At 41.0% G+C, this 21788-nt stretch overlaps 1 protein-coding gene across 1 annotated transcript in view; it reads right to left on the bottom strand.

Moving 5' to 3' along the window:
• The window catches only part of Paip1 (poly(A) binding protein interacting protein 1), a 30804-nt gene extending 9303 nt beyond the window's left edge, over positions 1 to 21501 (bottom strand). Inside the window, exons 1-5 of the mRNA XM_004647299.3 lie at positions 21297 to 21501; positions 11653 to 11838; positions 8499 to 8611; positions 4093 to 4204; positions 2049 to 2174 (exon numbers count right to left, since the gene is read on the bottom strand). Coding sequence (XP_004647356.1) covers positions 2049 to 2174; positions 4093 to 4204; positions 8499 to 8611; positions 11653 to 11838; positions 21297 to 21392 — 633 coding nt within the window. The 5' untranslated portion in view covers positions 21393 to 21501. The remainder of the gene's footprint in view (positions 1 to 2048; positions 2175 to 4092; positions 4205 to 8498; positions 8612 to 11652; positions 11839 to 21296) is intronic.
• Between the last annotated feature and the right edge of the window lie 287 nt (positions 21502 to 21788).

Below are 21788 nucleotides of genomic sequence, written 5' to 3'. Positions count from 1 at the left end.
CAGGTGTGTACCACCACACCCCATCTTGCCGGGCATGTCTTGGGTGGAGCCTGTGTGGCATGTGGTACCAGGGATGAACCTGGATCCTTGAGCTTGCCTAGGCAGGCACTTATACCACTGAGCTATCTCTATGGCCCATCTAGTTTTTTTCTTGGAGGAGACAAATTACAGTGGTACTTTGGTTTACCAATTCAATTCTCTCCATGATTCTGGTTCCAAATGAACAAGATTCAAATGAAATCTCTCCTAGGTCTAGGTGAACACTGAACCTAACCAGTGATGGTAGGCATGGTGGCTCTCCCCTGAATCCCAGCACTCAGAAGGCTGAGGCAAAAGGATTGCTGGGAGTTTGAGGACAGCTTGGACAACAAAGTGAGCTCAAGGTCAGCCAGAATTACACAGCGAGAACCTGTCTCAAAAAGACAAAACAAAACACAACAGTGCACCTAACCACTGATTTTGATTTGGTTCTCATCCAACTTGGTCTGCAATCAGAATCAAGGAAATAAAGTTTATGAGCACAAGTACCACTGTAGAAGAATGAACTGTGCCAAAATTTTAATCACGAGTTTTGTACGTCAATGGCTGCATAAATCTTGTATGACTAAAATAGTCTGTTATAGTTTAACAAACATTTCACTTTTTTATTTTGTCTTTTCTTACTGGGGATCGAATCCAGGGCCGTCACACTGAGCTACATTCTCAGTTCTTTTCACATTTTTTTATTTTGAGACAGGGTCTCAGATCAAGTCACTGAGTTACTCAAGTTGGCATCAGTCTTCTGATCCTTCTGCTGCAGCCTTGTAGAACACTTTGATTACAGGCACCTATCCCACCCATGGGCTGAACATGTTACTTTAAAAAATATGCAACAAATACAGAATTACATATTGAGTTTTTTATAAAGGCAGTCTACTAAGTACCTGCTTGGCAAGTGCAAGGACGTAGGTTCAATTCCTAGTACTAAAATGCTATGCCAGCCCTGTGCTGTTGCTGGCCACTGAAACCAGGCATGGTGGATGGTGCACGCCTATAATCCCAGCACTGGGGAGAGGCTAAAAACAGGAGGATCACTATGAGTCTGCACTGCACAACGAGACCCTGTACCAAATAAATAAATCTTTAAAAAAAAAAAAAAATTGAGTATATAAACAGGCAATTCACAGAAATAATGAATAATAAAGGAATAAATGCTTAAATTATTGATCAAAGTATACAATGTAAAAAGGGTCAGCATGATAGCTCAGTGGACAAAAGTGCCTGCTTAGGCAGAGCTCAGTGGCCAGGGTTTGATCCCTGGCATGCTGTACTGGCCCCACCATCAGGGTGCACTGAGACAGCAATTGAGACTGGGCCTGGTGACATGCACCTGTAATCCCAGCAATGGGGAGGCTGAAAACAGGAGGATCAGTATGAATCCAAGCTACGTGTTGAGACCTTGTAGACCCTGTCCTAAATACCGGGGGGGGGGGGGGGGAGAATAAAATGTAAAATGAGGTTTCTGTTTTTACTCATAACTTACAACAAAACAAAAACCCAGATCCTTACTACAAGATGTGGGGAGAGGTGTACTTACTAATGTTGGAAGTACACCCTGGTCCAGTATTTGGAAGGAAACTTCGTGTTATGGTCAATACAAAGTATACATGCTTGCTGACCCACCAAACCTGTGTTTAGGAATTCAACAGAAATACCTACACATATAAAGACAATGAAAGACTACAGCAGTGCAGCCGTGGCTGAAGTGAAATGCGTCAGCAGTGCAATGGGATACAGGAGAGCTCAACACAGAGCTGAGTCTGTGTGCCCTACGTGGGGGCACAGAATGAGGTCTTCCTCACTGGGCACACAGAGAGCAGAAGAGAATCTAAGAACAGGTGAAAACATTCTATTTGACTTCTAAATTTCGCTTCTCATATACACAAAATTAGTATACACTTATTAAACTGTTTCAACTTGAAGAACTTCATCATGAATTCACTGTAATCTACTTTCCTTCTCCTAAATTATGAGTAAAACTGTCACATTTTTAAAAAAGTAAAACATACCTTTAGTAATTTTACTGCACAAATTAAGTTGTCATCCACTGGATTGGAGAAGAGGGCATTTAGCAATTCACGCAGACCAACTTGGAGAATATCTGCTCTTGTAACCTGTCCATTTGTTCCCTTGATCTTTCAAGGCAAAAGAAAATTTAAAACGTAAAAAGCTTGAATGTAGTGAAAGATATACAAAAGATCTAACAAGGTCTTAGCAAAATAAGTATTTCAGTTACACACAAAAGTGCAGGGCAGTGTGAGCATAATGTCTTCCTAAGCACTGTGCACAGGCCACTGTGGCTAGCTTTTTATTTTTCCCCAGGGACCAGAGACCAAAGTCCAGGGGCATGCTACACACTGAGCTACATCTCCAGTCCTTTTTATTTGTGACAAAAGGTCCCACTGAGTTGTCCAGGTTGGCTGCAAACTTGTGATCCTTCTGCCTCAACTTCCCTAGTAGCCGAGGTCATCGACAGCTCTTTTTTTTAAAAGTATTTAGTACAGTCTACAGGGCCTCACTACACAGATCAGATTCGTAATGATCCTCCTGTTTTCAGCCTCCCAAGCATTACAGGTGTGTACCACCACGTCCAGTGTCATCAAAAACATTCTTAGAAAGATTTCATTTACACCAAATTTTAAGCCAGTTGCTCTTACTTTGGCTTATATAAAAATCAGACTGAAAAAAAGAGTAAGGCAGGAGATTTTCAAAATATTAAGTCCTATGATTAAAAAAGTGTAATAAGGTACTGGACTGGATACAGACCTCTTAGACACTGATGGAGATGTGTATACTCGTCAGATTCATTTGTCTACTCAAATTTGCAATTATACGTATACGATTATATGTTTAGAATACTAAATTCACACATTAGTGTTTTAAACAAGACATATATCGATACCTTCTTTATTAGCAAACCTCATCTATAGGTATATACAGGTTATCACCTGAGTTCATAAACACGTTCAGCTACAGCCTTTGTACAAATGTACTTGATGTAGAAAATGAATGTATACAATAAGCCAAAAATATTTTCTTGGGGGATGTGGGGACTAGAGAGGTTGACCTAAGAACACAAAATTTCAGTGAGTCAGGAGAAATTAGTTCCAGGTATCTGCTGTCCATCATGATGATTACAGAGTTAAAGCTACTCAGAGTCTAAGTGTTTTTACTATCAAAAGCAGCAGCTATGAAATAGAACAAATAGCTTGAATTAGCCATTCCACCCCCCCCCCAAAAAAAAAAAAACCAAGCTGCAAACCGTATTTAATTTAAACCAAAGCTACTCTGGGCTAAGCTGCACACTCCAGGCTTGCACTCGCCCCAAGCTTCGGGTTCCATACAGCCAGGTGTCGGAGCTGCCATGTGAAAGTGAACATACTAATTCTATTAGCATTTATGAGGTAAGGATTCAAAGGCGCCAATTCTGTCTCTCAAAAACTTACAAACGGGGCTGGAGAGATGGCTCAGTGGTCTAAAGCACCTACTTGAAACAAGCTTGGCAAAGCACAGGGACCGCGGTTCAATCCTCCAGCACCACATGCCAGCCGGCCCCGCCCCCTGGTGGGCTGAGCTGGCCACACACACACACACAATAAATAAATGTAATAAATAAAAATAAATAAATATTTAAAAAAAAAACTTACAAACGTATACATTTTCCTAAGAGTACATAAAATCTTTTAAAGTTTAGAAATTATTTCCAACATCCTACCCATAAGCAGAACAAATTAGTGTTATAAAGTTCCATTAAAATACAGACTGTAGGGGTAATCCACTCAGGTTCCTTTTTCTGTCCCCCTCTTGAACGGGAACTATTTTACCCCAATAAATATATTCTGCTCTTAACCTCCGTAAAAAACAACAACAACAACAACAAAAAAAACCAGACTGTACAATGAGTTCAACGGTAAATTAATAACAATTATTTTCTTACTCTCCATTGCCCCTTTCTTTTCACATTTAATGTTGTAAAACGGTAATGTGAAGAATTCCTTATTTAGATCAGTTTGTTTCCCCAGTAGTACTTAAGAAAAAAAGAAGTTTTCTCACCTCCAGGTTAAGATAAAGTTCTCCCAGAAAGAGTACAAATGCGTGAAATCGTTTTCGAGTCACTTCATCCCCTTTTGCAGCTTGATCTTTAACTTCATATTCAGTCCGACATCTAATAAAGATATTATCTTTTATAATCTCACATTGTATGATGTATGTATGTATTTGATACAGGGTTTCTGCTATGCAGCTCAGACTCATAGTCTCTGCTGCCCCAGCACTGGGATTATAGGCGTGCTCCACCACACGGGGTTTCGTGGACCAGCAGGCATGTGGTACCAGGGGTTAAACCTGGACTGAACCTGGCTTGCTGGGCTTGCCAAGCAGGCACTTAGGCCACTGAGCTATCTGTCTAGCGCGTTATAAAGTCAATCAAGATGACCACTTATCAGTTTGGCTGTCAATGACCCAATGCCCTGGCATTACATAATAAAGAAAAAGGGTTCCTCTTTGGACACCCAACACATTATCTTTCATAGCAAGACTCCCAGTGTTCATAAACTAGTAATAGTAAAAAATAAGACGACCACATTGTTTGTTTGAGTTTAAGCCACATGCATTTCATGAGGTACAGAACAGACCACTGCCAAAATCGTGGTGGAGGGTTTACTTTGTCTTATAGGGTTTTGATTCAGAAAGCACTTCTTTTACCCAAATTGTCTCCAATTTTTTTTTTTTTACTGTTTTTAATGGAAGAAATTTTGAAATATGTCTTTAAAATATATGTGTACAACTGGCCTCCAACTAAACTGAAAATAAACATTGAAGTTTATTATTCTTATTTCTCATTTTAGCGAGGAAAAACTCAACTGTACAACGCAATTATTTCCAAATGCAAATTAAAGCACCAAAATAACGGCATTTCCGCTGACTTTTCTCCTAACTCGGCCCATTAGTGTCACACAGGCAACAACCACCAAAAATGCATCCTGGAGCTTCAGTCACATTTCCTGATAGATATCTAATACAGGAAGCTGGTCATTTATGGAGTCAGCTACTGATACAAGTTATATTTATCATTTTGGAGCTAAGTATTTTTTTTCTTTATTGATAAAGTGGTGCCAAAACTGGGAAAGTAATTTCTCTGGCAAAACCGATTTTGATAGTTTTTCTTCTAAAGATCAAAAGAGAAGAGATTAAGAAGATCGAATGGCTTCCACGTAGCCTTTTTATGTTTTTTTCTTAAAGTAAAAAAAAAACAAAAAACAAAAAACAAAAAAAAAAAAAAACCCCACAAAGAAATCACCTATTGCCTAAGTATCCAGCAAGGGGCACTCTGAGACCACCACAAACCCAGCACAGCTTATAACGCTTCTCTGGCCATCCAGTATTTACCAGCTGTGTTAAATTAGCTATCATTTTCTGTTTGAATCAAATGTTATCTTACCATACATAGTAACGCCCAGTACAAAAAAGTTGCGGCATTTATAGACAGAATGCTCTGACTCATAATGGAAAAGACAAGTTAATTATTACCAACTCAGCTGCCCAAGCACCTTGCTGGTTGTTTTCTTTCCCTTCTGTTACAACTTTGCTGGTTAGCGTTTTTTTCATAAAATGCTAGGACTACTAGATTGTACATTAGGACGTGATGTTTCTGCCAAGTAAATCCTTTTCTTTGTACACGGTTAATTATCTAGGTTAAAGACCCTTAAACTTTTTAAAGCTAAGCATTTTCAGTTATAAAAGCAATGTATCTTTTTTTCCACAAAAGTAAAAATAAGGAAAACAAAGATCAAAGTTGCCCCTAGTACCACAACAACCAAGAGGTAACTGCTGTAAAGGTAAGGGAACTGCATGCTGGTACTTTTTTCTTTTTTAAATGTACTTGGTATAGGGTCTCACTACGCACAGTGAGCCTCCTGTTTTCAGCCTCCCCAGCACTGGGATTACATGCCTGTGCCACCACGGCCAGACATGGTCCAGGCTCAGCACGCCTGGGGGTAGGGGCTGCTGCAGCCTGTGATGCCAGGCATCGAACCCTGGTCCGAGCTTGCCTAAGTGAGTGCTTAGTCAGCTTAGCTATCTCACTGTTCCTCAATCTTATCTTTTTCAAAGTATACATTTTTCAGTAAATTAAACTATATTGCTCTTCACTTGTACCATTTGCATTCCTCTGCATTACTGTCTTTTACAGCATCATAGTGTTATAGAACTGTATGTGGGGCGGGGGTAAAACAAATCAAAGAAAACCAGAAGAATGGCTCTCAATTTAAGAACAAAAAAGGGCTGGGAGATAGCTCAGCAATCTAAGCATCTGCTTGGCAAGTACAAGGACCCAGGTTTGGTCCCTGGCACCGCATTCCACGCCGGCCACCGAAACCAGGTGTGGTGGTGCACACCTGTTATCCCAGTGCTGGGGAGGCTGAGACAGGAGGATCACCATGCATCGGAGCTGCATGCAAGACCCTGTATCAAATAAGTAAATAAAAATTTTAGAAAGATTAAAAAAACAAAAAAAAAGACAACTCAGCTTCCACTGACTAATTGCTATACATCAGTTTCTAAGGTGGGAGCAAGGTCTACACCCTATTTTCAGTATCTACACAACTGCAAGGCACAGCTGGGGATTAGCACTGGGGAATACCCTAAAGGAGCCCTTCTGGTATTGATTCCTGGAAGCACCCACTTCTGTCCAGAAGCTGTAATTTACATTTCTTTAATTATAGGTAATTTTGAAAACCATCACCTATATTTTTCTGAACTGAACCTACCTAGAGGCATTACAAGTATTTCTCTTAAGACACTGGTCTATTTCTCACTGATTCCTAAGGTCTCTTTTTCAGTATATCCAAATGAGCTGACCAATGATGTAAATTTTCCTGTTTTCATTTCACATAAATTGATGCTTTCTACAAACTGCTATAGTCAATTACGTTAATGTCTTCTTTTAGGACCCATGTGTATTATGTCTCACTAGAAAGGGTTTATACCTACCCAAGAACTTTTTTTTTTCAGTTTTCATCCTTAGTACAGTATTTAGTGTACTGCTTTGAGTTGCTGATGTATTTGGAATTTAACTGGGTGTAAAGGATAAGACAAGAACCCATTTTTTTTTAACCCAGAATGCTCTAGTCATGAGAGCAGCACAAACCATCTTTTACATAAGCATTTGAAGTACCAACTTCACTTTTTTTTTTCCTAGTGTTAGAGACTAAACCTTAAACACCTTAAACCTTTAACGTGCCAGGCTCATTAGAAGTATCTTTAAAGAACAGAGAGCGAGGCACAGTGTTGCATGCCTGTAATTCCAGCTAGTTTTCAAGGTTCAGGCAGGAAGATCCCAAGTGGGAGGCCAACCTGGGAGATAGCAACTCCCCATTTCATAATAAAAAGGGCTAGGGATGTCACTTAGTTGCAGGGTACCTGCCTAGCATACAAGAAGCAAGGTCCTACATTCAAATCCCAGTATTGCTTGATAAAAAAAGCAGAAAAATTAATGGACAAACTACAAAAAACTCTGAGACCTGGCTGAACTGTATAGTGAGTCCCTGTCTCAAAAAAACAACAAAATAAAGTGGGGGCTGGGAAGATAGTTTAGCAGCATAAGCAAGCACAAGGTCCTGGGTTTGAACCCTGGTACTTAAAAAAAAAAAAAAAAAAAATTCATTGGAGAAAAGCAGTGACACAAAGGACAGAAAGAATGGGAGAAATTGAGGTGTGCTGGTACACACCCATAATCTCAGCACTGAGAAGCTGATTCAAGATGATCACATCATGTTTGAGACCAGCCTGGGATAGTGAGTTCAAGGCCAAGAGGGGGGGAAAAAAAAAGTGTAAGAATTGGGAGAGCTGGGTATGGTGCATACCTATATTCCCAGCATTTAGGAGACTAAGGCAAAGGCTCTTGAGTCCGAGGTCAGCCTGGCCACGCAGTGAGTCTAAGGCTAGCTTGTACCGACACAGCAAGACCCCGTGTCAATAAATAAATGATGACCAAATATTCAAAACATTAGAATTTCCAGTTTTTGTATGGCAAACAAAAAGAACTGATCAAGTGATGAGTAGACTGTTAAGTCCAGATTGAAAATCCAAATTTAAGAATGGAAAGGGATGAAGGTGGTATTTCAAATCAGAAAAAAATGAATTATTCACTTGTATTCTAATCTTAATGAAGTTAGATCCCTCCTCAAACTAAAACTTCAAAGTATTTTAAGTAAGCATTTTTGAGATTTTGGAAAAGGTCTTTCTAAATACAAAACCAAACACAGAGACCATAACAGAAAAAACAAACAAACAAAAAAAAATCTGATTTGGTTGACTATAAGCATTTCTTATGCAAATAAAAATGACCTACCCTATTCTCCCTTGCCACTTTCTGCAACACACAATCTTCAGAAAAGAGGAATAACCAAATTCTAGAATGTTTAAAAGTAGTTTTCCTTCAATTTCATATTCACACTGACCTTTGAAGTAGTAATTGGCGGAAGTTGCCACTCTGTGGACTAATTGTCAGATGATGGGACAGGTAATTACACAGGCGAGCTCCCATGTAAGAGAAATTTGGGATAGATGTGGCCTTTTAAAAAGAAAAGTTTTGTATGATATATATATATATATATATAGTTATTAATGCAAACATTTAGCAGTATGTTTCATATCTTATAGGAAAATGAGTAAGTTTTTTAGGCATAAGGAAATTAAATTCACTCTCCCTCCCAATTTAACACCACCACCACCACCAAGCACACAGAAAAATACTTTAGGCAAGTTCTCCCTTACCCCCACCACCCAACTAACCTGCGGATACCAGAAAACAACTAGGTAATGTCTTGATACTATCCCCTTTCCCCCTTGAAAATATGGACATGTACCCAACTGCATGGCATCAGTAATTATAAACGGAGGAAACAGCTGTGACTAGTGGTACAGGACAAGCCAGATTCACTTACAGGTCTAGCAGTCTAGAACGAGACGCCCAGGAATTCTGCTCTGTAACCTTGGACATCACTAGACCTTCCTGAGCTTCAGTTTGGCCAATATTCTGAGGAAGTCATTAACTCTACCTGGCATAGGGACTAATACTTAAGAACAGGCTAAAAATGCTTGGGGTAAAGAGAAAAATCAAAACAAACAGGCTATTTTAAAAAATTGAGAAAATACTACCTAGCAAAGATTGTGTTGTAGCCAAATCTGCATTCAGAAAGTTTAGTTACAATTTTTAAAGATAAACAGTAGAGAATGTAGCTTTTAAACTAGGTGGCTACGGGCTGGCCAATATCCTACAGGTCATTGACTGTAGATTCTAGGTCTAACAAATGGCCTCTTGCACCACCCTTTGGAGTCTATCCACCAGGTGTGGTAGGTAACCTTAGGTCATTCACTTAACTTCTGCTCAGATATGTATAAAATGGGGTTAAAATGATAGCTTACAACCACTGAGAATTAAATGGGTCAACCTCATGTGACATGCTTAGGAGCACTGTCACATTAAGTGCCTTATAATTATTTTACTTTTTATTTCTAATTATTTCCTTGGCCATGTGACCCTGTACATAACACAAAAAAGGCAAGAGTGTCTCTCCCGATACATCTGCCCTACTCAAGCCACCCCATTCCACTATTTCCCCTGCCCTCCCCCTACCAGTATTATTTTATCATGATTTTAGTTGTTTTCATTGGCACCTGAAACATGTTATAGATCAATTCTTCCCTTTTTAAAGCAATTTAATTTTTCCTTACTGTTGTCTTTTTTGTATTTTTCATTTATCTATCCCTATATTCATTAGCTACATAGTAAAACTTTTATTAGGTCATCTTCAAACATACCTGGTGTGCTCACTTTACCAGGGAACTCTTCATGGAGCCTTCTAACTTGTAACAGGGAAGCCTAGCTACTCTAGACCTGCTGTCCACAGGGGCTCTGCACTGGGATCACCTTTCACCACCATTTAGATAACTGACTTACCCTCTCCTATGGAATTTCCTGTTCCCTTGCTCCCGTCTCTGCATCCTCCTCTTAGAGGAGTACCTCCTTTGTTAACTTGATTACAATGAAGCTTCACACTGGCTACTGGGTGCAAAAAGATTCCCAGGCAATCTCTTTAGCCTTATTTTAACTTTTTCTACAGCCTTTACAGATTCTGCACTATAAGCCAATGTGATAATGCAGCTTTCCTCATAGGTCTGCAGCTCAACTTTCAACCTACCTACTCAGTTACCAAATGTTGATCTACTTTCTAATCCTCAAAACTAGGCCTTTATTTTCTTCTACCTTCTTTGTTCTTACCTTTTACAAATCTCCAAACTGTCATTTTAGTGGTATTTGAGGTAGAATCAAATGTAAATGTGTGTGTCTGGCCTGCTATCTTTTTACAATAGGTCCTCCACTGTTAGTTGGTAAATGAGGTTAATTCTATGGCTAAACCTGTATGTCACATCAATGTACCCAAGACAAAAAGGGGTTAAAGCCTTAAGATGCACTAAGTGAGTATCTGAAGAACTGGCTTTAGGAGACTCGTACAGCTGATCAGGCAACAGATCACCCACCCATCCCATAGGATCTACGATTACGTTCCCACCCAACAGCTGGAGACCAAACAGAGAAATCAGAAAAGCAGGAAATTATTTTCTTATCTCATATTCCTTTGCATCAGCCCACGCAGAAGCAGAAAGAATGAATCAGGACAGAGCTGTCTACTACCTTCTTCAAGCTTCCTGAAGCCCAGTAGTTGTCCAAGTGCCTCTAGGGCCCGGTAACAGTGTGCAACTCGGGCAGGCAGAAGGACGTGCTGGCCCTCATGATCACTCTCTTGTACTCTCAAGCTGCTCTTGGAGCATGACTTACAGAAAACAAAATTTATACTTCTGTTCATCTCCTATTTCTAGCCAGTCTCACAAACACAAAATTTTTTCTTAAAAAGCTGGTGTTATGTCTACTGCATACTTTCACATTAAAATAGCATTAAAGTGTCTGTGCTGTGGGTCGATACATTCAGATGATGACTGAACACTGTATGACAAAAAAAAAAAAAATCAACAGACTTAAGGAGTTTGAGAAATTAAGATACAAAGCCTTAAAGGAAAAGACAAATAAAAACATTAAAACTCAGGACAACCCATTTGTAGTCCTTTTTAAAAATAAACTCATTTATGAGGCAAGAATGTTCTCCTATGATTTCTCTCTCCATTTCTCTAATAATATCACACATAGAAATAACTGTCTCTTCAGTAATTCAACATATAGAAAAAGAGTCTGCATTTTTTTTTTTTTTTTTTTTTGTATTAGTTTCAGATCCTACAAAACAGGGAGAAGAAAAAAAAGATGTTGATATTCACAGAGTCTTCTCCTAAACTTAGCCCAAATCTCCTGCAGCCCCACCACAATTACAGTGTCTTGGCTGGAACGCTAAGTACTTCCTATACAAAGCCACGGCTACACAGGTAAAATGGCAGTTCAGCATGGTTCTGGGATCGGATCCCCAACTACAGAAATTTCACGCAAGAAAGCTTTCAAAGCTCCCGTGAAACACAAAGAATTACCAGGTATAGAAACAGATGGACATGAGTGCGCCCTCCCTAGGAACCCAAGGACACCACCCCACGCATCACCTAACCCACTTGTTGGTAGACGAGTTCCGTAAGTTCTTGCAGATTGTCATCTGTTGTAACCCAGCCATTCAGGGTCTCTGCAAACTGTTCAGTTTTAGTTTCAAAACTGCCAGGTTGCTCTGTAAGATGATTCAAAAACTCCTGAACGTAGTCTGACAGAGTGGGGTAATCCTCACAACCATCTTCATAGGATTCCTACAGACAACAGAAAAAGAAAAGAAAGACAACTTCAATCCATTCAACTGGCTAATACCATTCAGTGGCTTTAAGCTAGACTTAAGTCACACAAGCGGTTGTTTTAAGGATCCTTCAAATGGTAATTTTTAACACACTGTAAGTCTACAGTAATATCTCAGTTGACAAATTGTTCTGTTTGCAAACGAAAGTGCTAGAAAATTTTTGCTTTTGTTCCAACTTCACTGTCAAACATGACCACAGCCACCTTCCTCACACAAACAGAAACACAGCCAGGTGAACAAAAATCATAAAACAAATTAGCTCATGAACTGAGATACTACTGTACTGAGCTATCCTTTCTTGGGTCATAATAGAAGAGTTCTACTTAAGTAGGTAGGTAATTGTCTTCTCAATTCTGACAAATTTAGAAAACAGCTGGTAAGACAGTTTAAGCCAATTTCACTGCAGTAGCAATATAAAAAATGAATCTAATCTCTTCATGGATGAAATAAGAACTACCATTTGCTTCAAAATAGGAGAACAATGATGGACCAGGGATACAGAAGCGAGAAGAGCCACATATAGCTTACTGTTGAGACTAGGGAGATTAATGATGCTACTCCCTACATTCTTGTTGATGTTTGAACATTTCTATACTGCAAAGAAAACCTTAGTAAATTTTGTCATTTATCAGTTAATCCCCAAGGACAGGGAAATGCTGTGGTTGCTCAAGTTTAAATTTCTTTATTGGGTTAATGGCAGGAGACTACTTGGCTGCTGCCACATGTAGGTTTCTAGGATTGGGCAGTTTCCAGCTCATTTTTCCACCCCTGGACATACTTCACTTCAGTAGTTGCCAACTTTATAAATCATGGAGAGGCTGAGCAGGAAAACTTTATCAAAGGTTACCAGGCCAGAACAGCAACCTTCCCATTATCAATGCCTAGAATATATCATCCACAGCATTTTAGCGTTTACCTAACAGTTATGTTTCAATAATAACAATATTCTTTGATGAAACTTAGTCTTCTCCAAATAGACTCATATTGGAAACCAGGTGAAACAAATCATACAGTAAGGCCAGTCATAACCGAGCACTGGGGAGACTGAGGCAGGAGGCTCACTAGGAGCTTAAGGCCAGCCTGGGCAACAAACCGAGTTCAAAGCTAGCCTGAGACTTGTCTCAAAAAAAACAAAACACAAACCAAAAAACATTTAGTCTGAAAGTATTTTTGAAAGGGCTTACCTAAGCAAATGTACTAAAAGAAGAAATACATGGATACACTGTCAAAAAAAAACCCAAACGGTAGAGGGCCACCAAGTAGCTCAGTGGAGTAAGCACCTGCTTGGGCAAGTGTGAAGACCAGGGTTCGATCTCCTGTACCACATGCTGTGCTGGCCGGCCTGTGGGCATACTACTGAGCCAGGAACCAGGACCTGGCCAGTCTGAGCTGCTTAATGAGACCCTGCAACAAACACATTATAAAAATAAAACAAAAACCTTAGTAAAGCTTCATGCTGGAGACATAAAGTCTTAGTAGAAAGACCAGTGATCATTCAATGTTTATTTATTTAGGTCTTTTTATTTATTTTATTTATGTATTTAATACAGGGTCTACAGGGTGCACAGGGTCTCACTACATAGATTGGACTCATAGTGACTGTTTTCAGCCTCCCAAGTGCTGGGATTACAGGTGCACACCACCACACCCAGTCTCAATCACCATCTCAATGTGCCCTGGGGGGCGGGGGGCGCGAGGCCAGCAGGGCACACTGGGGATTGAACCCTGACCTAAACAGGCGTTTTATTTTTATTTATTTATTTTTTTGGGCTGGCTCAGAAAGCCTTCAGGGCAGGTTTAGCTGGCTTGAGTTCTGGGGATTGAACCACAGCAACCTGAGCCTGACTGCTTTGTTGAAGCAGCCATTTAAATAACTGAGCTAAGGGGCAGGCCCCCAACAGGCGCTTTAGTATTTAGGTCTTTTTGAGTCAGGGTCTTACTATGCAGTTCAGGCTGGCCTTGAGCGTACTTTGTAATCCAGGCTGATACTGAACTTGCAATCTGCCTCTTGCACCTCAGTCTTCTGAGTGCTGGGATTACAAACATGTGCCACCAAGCCTTGACTGATTTATTTTTCCGTTTATGTACAGAGTCTCACTACACACCTCGGACCCAGTGATCCCCCTGCTCTCAGCCTCCCCAGCACTGTGATTACAAGCATGTGCCACCACACCCGGATTCAGTGGCTGGCTCAGCACACCCGGGAGCAGGGCCAGCACCAGCGCAGCATGTGGTAATTGAAGCGCTTAGTTCACTATCTTGCCGGCCCTCCTCGCTGATTTTTTAAAAGATTTACATGCATTTTAACTCATTTAACCCTAGAAAAATTCTAAGGTAAGCATTACTCTGCTCAAGCGTGACTATCCCTCCCACAAGAAGAAACATGTACAAAGCAGCTGTCACATTGGTTACTGAGTACTGAGTGTCCCTAAGTGCCAAAAGACTATGAGAGGGGTGAGACTGTCAAGACATGTGGTCTGCCGCAAATAAAGCTACGAAGTCCTCTTCTCATGTCTTCCCTGGGGGAAGACACACTCACTGAAATACACTATAAAAATATAGCCAGACACAGAAAAAAAATCCAGCCTCAGAAACATCAGAGCAAAGACATGCAGTGGGCACAAAATGCACAGTTCTCAGAGGTAGGGACTTGGCTATGTACCTGAGCGAAAGCAGCAGGGAACTAAGACAGACACCGAGGACACAGAGGTGGCTCATGAGGGCAGAGAGGCAGACAAGTTGAGCCATGTCTGGGGGCCACACGAGGCAGACGGGGTCTAAGGCACTGGACACAACGGCAATGGAAGACGGTCTGAACAAAGACCCACACTCCAACCCCATTTCTGTGTCAGCACAGCCAGCTGCAAGAACTGAGCACGGATCAAAGGCTGTACTTTTATTTTCTACGCTTGTGGTAAATCTTTCAGAGCTTTCAATGACACAAACAGCCAACTGTAACACATCACAGGTTTGCCACCACTGGTCTATTTTTCACAGAATAAAATCTGACCCTTTAAATCCAACTTTGGCAGTACATGTACAGGATATTCACTGTCAAGAAACCTACCCAGCAATCCATTACAATAAATTGGTTAAACACTGTGTATCCACACAATGGACAATCTTTCAGCCATTTAAGCAAACTGTATTACTTTTACATATACATTAAGAAACATTTCTAAGCCAGGTACTGTGGCACATGCTTGTAATCTCAACACTCTGGCAGGCTGAGGTGAGAGCATCATTCAAGCCCAGCCTGGGAGACTTAGAAACTAAAGCGAGACACTGTTTCAAAATATAAAAATTTGAAAAGGGTAGGGGACAAGGCCCTGCTGGGTTCAATCCTCAATACAAATGAAAACACAAGAAAAGAAAGAAAAATATCTCCAAGATAGTATGTTAAATGAAAAACATATACAATCATATCTTAGTATAACAATTTTTAAAAGATAATTATTTGTATAGACAAAGATAATTTCTAGAAAAGCAAACACTGGAGAAGAGTACTAACCTCTGGAATAAGGGGCTGGAGAGATGGCTCAGTGGTCTAAAGCACCTACTTGGAACAAGCTTGGCAAAGCTCAGGGACCGCGGTTCAATCCCCCAGCACCACATGCCAGGCAGCCGCGCCCCCTGGTGGGCTGAGCTGGCCACACACACACACACACACACACACACACACAATAAATAAATGTTAAAAAAAAAAAAAAGAAAGTGGAGTAAAAAAATGTTTTTATTAATGTTCAGTAAAGTGGTGAAAACAGCTACACATAAAAATGCACACATAATACAATGTCATTCACCTGTGAGTTTTATAATTAAAAATATTTCAAATTTTTAACATGCAATTATTAGTTTTGCAGACTTAATAGTATCCTATCATTAATGATAAAGAAAAGCAAGAGGCAAGTCTCCAGGTTAAATGTTATTCTTGTGGCAAAAATGCAGTAAGTCAACAACACTCTTTTAAGAAAGGCTGAATTCTGGTAAGTAAAAGAAAAGCAGAGTTGGGCTGGAGAGATGGCTCAGTGGTCTAAAGCACCTGCTTGAAACAAACTTGGCAAAGCACTGGGACCACGGTTCGATCCCCCATGCACCACATGCCAGCCAGCCCCGCCCCCTGGTGGGCTGAGCTGGCCACACACACACACAATAAATAAATGTAATAAATAAAAATAAATAAATAATTAAAAAAAAAAAAGCAGAGCTGCTCTGAATATAGTGACAGAAGTTGAGATCCAGAGCTTTACATATGAAGCAAAAAAGAGGCAGAGCACTTTGAACAGACAGGCATCCCAAAGCTTGCACCAAACCCTGCATCAGCTCTCCAGCGCCAGATTTTTCCAAGACAAATTTTCTCCTGTCTTCAAGTCAAAATAACTTTTAAGCTGAAGCGTAATTTCAAACTTTACTTGTTTTTCTCAGAATTCTATCAAGATGAGGAAGGCCATCAATTGAAGACACAGCTCTCACGGTAGGAATTGCACACACACTTAAGCAGGGAGAACCTAATCCTGTGGTGTGAACCCATGGCACAGGCGCTGCAATGGGCTGCTTGTACATCAAAAGGTTCCCATCACTGACCATCCAAGGCAAGGCAGGGGGATACAGACAAGACACTGAAATCAACCGTCATGCTAAAATTAGCTGAAATGAGCCAGGAGAGGCAGGAGGTGGGGGGAGACGGGGACCAAGTTTAAGACAAATTCTGTTTTGTATTTTTGAGACAGGGTTTCACTATGTATTTCAGGCTGGCCTTGAACCCATGCTGGGATTATAGTTGTGTACCAACAACTCGCCCAGTTTTTCTGTTTTATACTTGAGTTTAACTATGATCCTCATGAAGAAGGCAAACAAATGGCAACATAAGCCTCAGGTTCCAGGGAAGAATTAGATTTATTCCAGGGAAGGTGGCAATCAAATTCTATGGGCAGACAGAATTAGCAAGGAAGACACTAAATTGGAAAATGCCTCAGGGACTAATGTGATGGGAGAATAATGAGTTGCAAACTGGGAAGGACAAACCAAACCAAGTACTGCCACCGAGGTCAAGACAGAAGGTAAATGAAGGCAATGCTCATATTAAATGCTGCCAAATAAATATACAGACTGGAATCTGACTGAAAATGATGATTTCTGAGTGTAGTTAAGATTTTATGCCATAAAAAGAAAAAACCTAGAATAAGATCAGTAACTTAAGTACTTAATTCTCATAAAATTGTAACGGGGCACTTTTAACAGAACAGACAAAAATGGTAACTTTAACCAGGCATGGTGCCTCCCCTACAATCCCAGTATTTTGGGAAGCTGAGGAGGATCACAGGTTACCTGAGCTCAGCCAGGGCACATCAGCAATTTAACAACAATTTTTTTTTTTTTTTTTTTTTTAATTTAAGAAGGGTTGGGGATGTAGCTCAGTGTAATCACCTTGGGTTCAATTGTCAATACCAAAAAGGGTGGTTGTGGGGTGGCATGCATCTGTAATCCCAGCACTTAAGAGACTGAGGCAAGCCTAAACTACACGTCAAGACCTTCTTACAGCTTGTGTCTGAGGCCCCTTACAGCCAGAACTGAGGGCAGCTTTTCAGGGATGGCTGCTAGAGTCTGGGACTGATCCACGGTCTACTGCTGGCATGAAGGGTGTGAGAGCCATGCGCGCCCTGAGGCAGGCAGCCTGCACACACTGTAAGGGATGGAGGACAGGCTCGCTCTCTCCTCCTCTCGTGTGCTGCTTCTGCGATCTCCTGCTGCAATGAACGGTTGCCCCTCTGCCATGTACCAACCAGCCTGCACTAGAGCCAGGCAATTATGGACTGAAACCTCCACACGCTGTGAGCTTTTCCTCCTTTAACTGTGGGTGTTGGGTATTTTGTCTCAGCAATAAGAGAAAGGTAACTAAGATAGACTGTCTTAAAAGGGGGGACAGGGAGATGGCTCAGTAGCATAAGCGCTTTCCCTGGCAAGCGCAAGGGCCTGAGTTCAATCCCCAGTTCTGCCAAAAAAAAAAAAAAAAAAAAAAGGTAAATGCATCTAGCTCTGTTAGCAGCTCCGACATTCAAACTGGACAGACCACACTGTGCTCATAGGTCATGCTGTGTTCGAAGGCTAAAATGGAAGTGGACAATAGATTTAAAAATCAGGAAAGCATTATTAACTTGTAAGAAAAAGCAGCACCACTACATCTAGGGAGATCAGACTGCAAAGGTGTGCAAAAGCATGCATAGTCAGTGGGAGGTAAATCAGTACTAATAAGGAATACAGTTATATCATAGAACATGTTACTACTGAAGACAGAGGAAAAGCCAGGCAGTAGTTTGAAGAGAAATGTCCTTAGGAAAAAAAGCTGATTTGGGTTTGTTTGCAGAAAGATGATTTTCCTGCTTCGTAATAAATGCTTTATGAATATGTATGTAGAACCCTTGGTTTTTGGTACTGGTAAATAAATATGATTAAACATTCAATACATACTGGCTTGCCTGAGAAATAAAGACGAGGAACATATGGATATAGCATTTCATGGCCAAGAGGTTATGAAAAGTAGGAAATTCTAGCAGCAAAATTAAAGAAAGGATTAAAGATAAAAAAAGCTTGGCGTTTTGAAAAGTTAAGAAAGTATATTCAAAGATTATCATAAAAGCTGCTTGAAAAGAATTTCCTGCTTTGTTTTTAAGTACTGATGAATGTATCCAGGAGCAAGCCATCACTGAACTACATTCCAGCTTTATTTTGAGATAGGGTCTCACTAAGTGCCACGCAAGCCAGGAACAAGTACTCCTCCTGCCTCAGCTTCCCAAATACCTAGGATTACAGGTGTGTGCCACTGTGTCTGGCTAAAAGAATGTATTCTTAAGAAAGACCTAGTTCAGGGATACCAGGTAACTGACCTTCATTCATATAAAGAACAAAAAGTACACTCAGAAATTTTCTAGAAACACAACAGGGAGACCACTAGACTACAGGCTGTGAGGAGTCAGAAATTGTCCATTTGTGAGCTGCTATATGCCCAGGCTGACTTGGGATTAAGTAGTCAACTGCTGGGCCAGGGAGATAGCTCAGTAGAATAAGTGCTTGCCTGGCAAGTGCAAGGCCCTGAATTCAATCCCCGGTGGGGGGGGGGGGGAGTAGTCAACTGCTTGTTGAGTGTAACTAGCTCTAGATCAAGGTTAGTGTAAGGAAAAACTTCCCTCACAAGATCCTATCCCAAGAGTTTCTGCTGTTTATGACTAGATGGTGACCATTTTTAGCTTTGACTGAGGCTTAGGAAATGTGAGGGCAAAGAAGAAAGCCCTGAGAATGTGGATATCACTCTAGAAGCTAGAGAACTTATGGAACCCAACAGGGTTACAAGTGAACAAAGCAAGCCAGGAGGCAAATGGTGTGCCTCTCTTCTGCTCCAGGAAATTTGTACCCTATCAAAATACCAATTCACTAGGACTAGACCTTCTGATTTCAACAAACCAGAAAATTCAGATTTGTAGTATCTAACTTGAACAGAAAATAAACAAGCTTTAAATTTTTTTAGAAGCCATACACTGAGCACCAAAGAAGATACACCCGCAAGCCATTCTTCCAGGTTATGATTTGCTCTGCTACACAGTACATAGAAGGAGCTCACCCACTAGCTGATAAATGTCTATAGACAGTAGCTCTGCACAAATGAACTGACATGACTTACTGTCCTGCTCTGTCGCCCATGAGTCACTTAACTTACACAGAGTCCTGTGAAAGAGTCCATCATAAAGCAGAAGTCAGCTGGAAGGAAAACAAGTGGGAACTGTTTGTGGCAGCCAGAAAGGGAACCTCCTCATTAAGTAAACACTTACAGAAGTCTCTACGAGTTCAACCACTCACAGAACGCTCCAATCGTTCTTGTCCTCTCTAAGCTTAGCACTATTTGCTGGCAAGAACTGAATGCATTCTTACCCCAAACAACTGCTTCTCCTGCTATGTCTACCTGGACCATTCCAACCCCATCTCCTACAAGGGCTAATTTCTATGAAGTACAGCTTTTCATATTTTTCCTAACAAATATAAACGGAATCACCCCCAAACTGTGCCATCATTAGTTATAAGAATACAAGCTAAAAAAATCCACAACTAGATAGACATGACACATCTATCAGAACAGCTACACAGAAAATACTGAGGACTGCCCAGCTTCAGTAGAAGTCATATGTTACTCAAAGAGTATTCAGTGAAATGATCTCTGTGGAAAACTATTTGGCAATGCCAACTACAGTTGGCTATTCTATATCCCAGCAGTTCTGCCCCTTGGCATATACGAAAGATAAATAAAGGTGCCCATCCACCTGGCCACGGACAGGGATAGCAATCCTATTCCCAATGGCTTGAAAGGGAAGCTGCTCGTTTTTCTTTACCAAATGGAACTTTGATACGGGCATGCAATAAGATGCTGTAAGAACAAAAGGATTCAAATTGTGTTACAACATGAACTTTTTTTTTTTTTTGGCTGAACCGGGGATTGAACTCAGGCCCTTGTGCTTGCCAGGGAAGCGCTTATTTCACTGAGCCATCTCTCTGGCTCCCACAAATTAACTTTGATGTAGAGTGAATATCAAAATTATATAAACTTTGGAAGCAGGCAAAACTATCTTAAGTCAAAGCAGTAGTTATCCTTGGGCAAATACTCAGAAGAGGATGTACTGAAAGTTACACGAGGGCCGGGGAGATAGCTCAGTAGACTAAGAGCTTGCCTGGCAAGTGCAGGGTCCTGAGTTCAATCTCCCGTACTGCCATTAAAAAAAAAAAAAAAAGACAGAAAGAAAGTTACCTGAGCCCTCACTTCGTGAAACTGAGCTAATCTTATATACATGATGGTATATTTCAATAAAACTAAAATGACAGGAAAGTGGGTTTTATGCTGAAGTACCAATTTTTTCAGTCATGTAACACACTTTCTTTTTCCACTGCTGTAAAATAAATCCTACACAATCATTCAACTAGGTTTACCTCACATAACAAATTCCTTCCTACATATTCTACTTACACTTCGTGCTTTCTGCTACTACAAAAACTAAAGACAATTTTAAGAACCGCGATGTTATGCACAAAAACAAAACAAAGTTTGTAAGTTCTTTATACCTTACCAAAACTTCTTCCACCCTTTCTGCAGTAGGCATCTGGGACCACAACACACACTTCCATTTTAACATAACGAACTATCTTATCACTAGACAGATGCCTAGATGCCTATTTCTTTACAGGACAAAAAACTACATCACATTTACCCTTACAGCCACTAATGCACATTTAGCCGCCTTGCTAAAATAAAATCGGCTTTTCCTGGCCACTCTACGGAAGTCTATAAAATCTAGAAATACACTGTTTAATGAAGCAATAACATTACTGTACCCCGTAGTATTGACCCAGGATTTGAGGGAAAAGTGTACTCACCGCGTAGGCAGCATAACCCGACGGGTAGAATTCGGGGGCGTTGGCGGACAGCCTAGACATCACCACCGGAGCCACGACCACCTGGGGCTTAGCCATTGCTGACTCTGGGCTCTGCGGTGGGATTTCAGCCTGCGAACTAGGCGGAGCTCTCAGGGGCCTCGTTTGCTCTAACAAGAAGAGAGATGTTAAATGAATTCATTCCTTTGTATAACAACTTACTACATACTGAAAAACCACCTGAGAAGCACCAGATTTTAAGAGTTAAGCCCAAAATGTTAGACTGCGGCCAAGATCTGGGCAGAGACCCTGCAAAAAGGAACAAAAGACTCGCTGTGGCGCTTTCCCGGGGCACCAGCCCCAGGGAGGCCAGAGCGTCCGCTCAAGCCCCGCCTCGGGCAGGCGGGGAGGCCGGGCGGCTGCGGGCGCCCCGACTCTGCGGACCCCGGCGGGGAGCACACAGGAGCCGGCCGGCCGGCCGGCCGGGCTCGGCAC

The sequence above is a fragment of the Octodon degus genome, unplaced genomic scaffold (genome assembly GCF_000260255.1).
Source record: "Octodon degus isolate 3935 unplaced genomic scaffold, OctDeg1.0 scaffold00299, whole genome shotgun sequence".
NCBI classification, from domain to species: domain Eukaryota; kingdom Metazoa; phylum Chordata; class Mammalia; order Rodentia; family Octodontidae; genus Octodon; species Octodon degus.
Note: the sequence above shows the minus strand (reverse complement) of the source record. Positions and strands in the feature narration are given on the sequence as shown.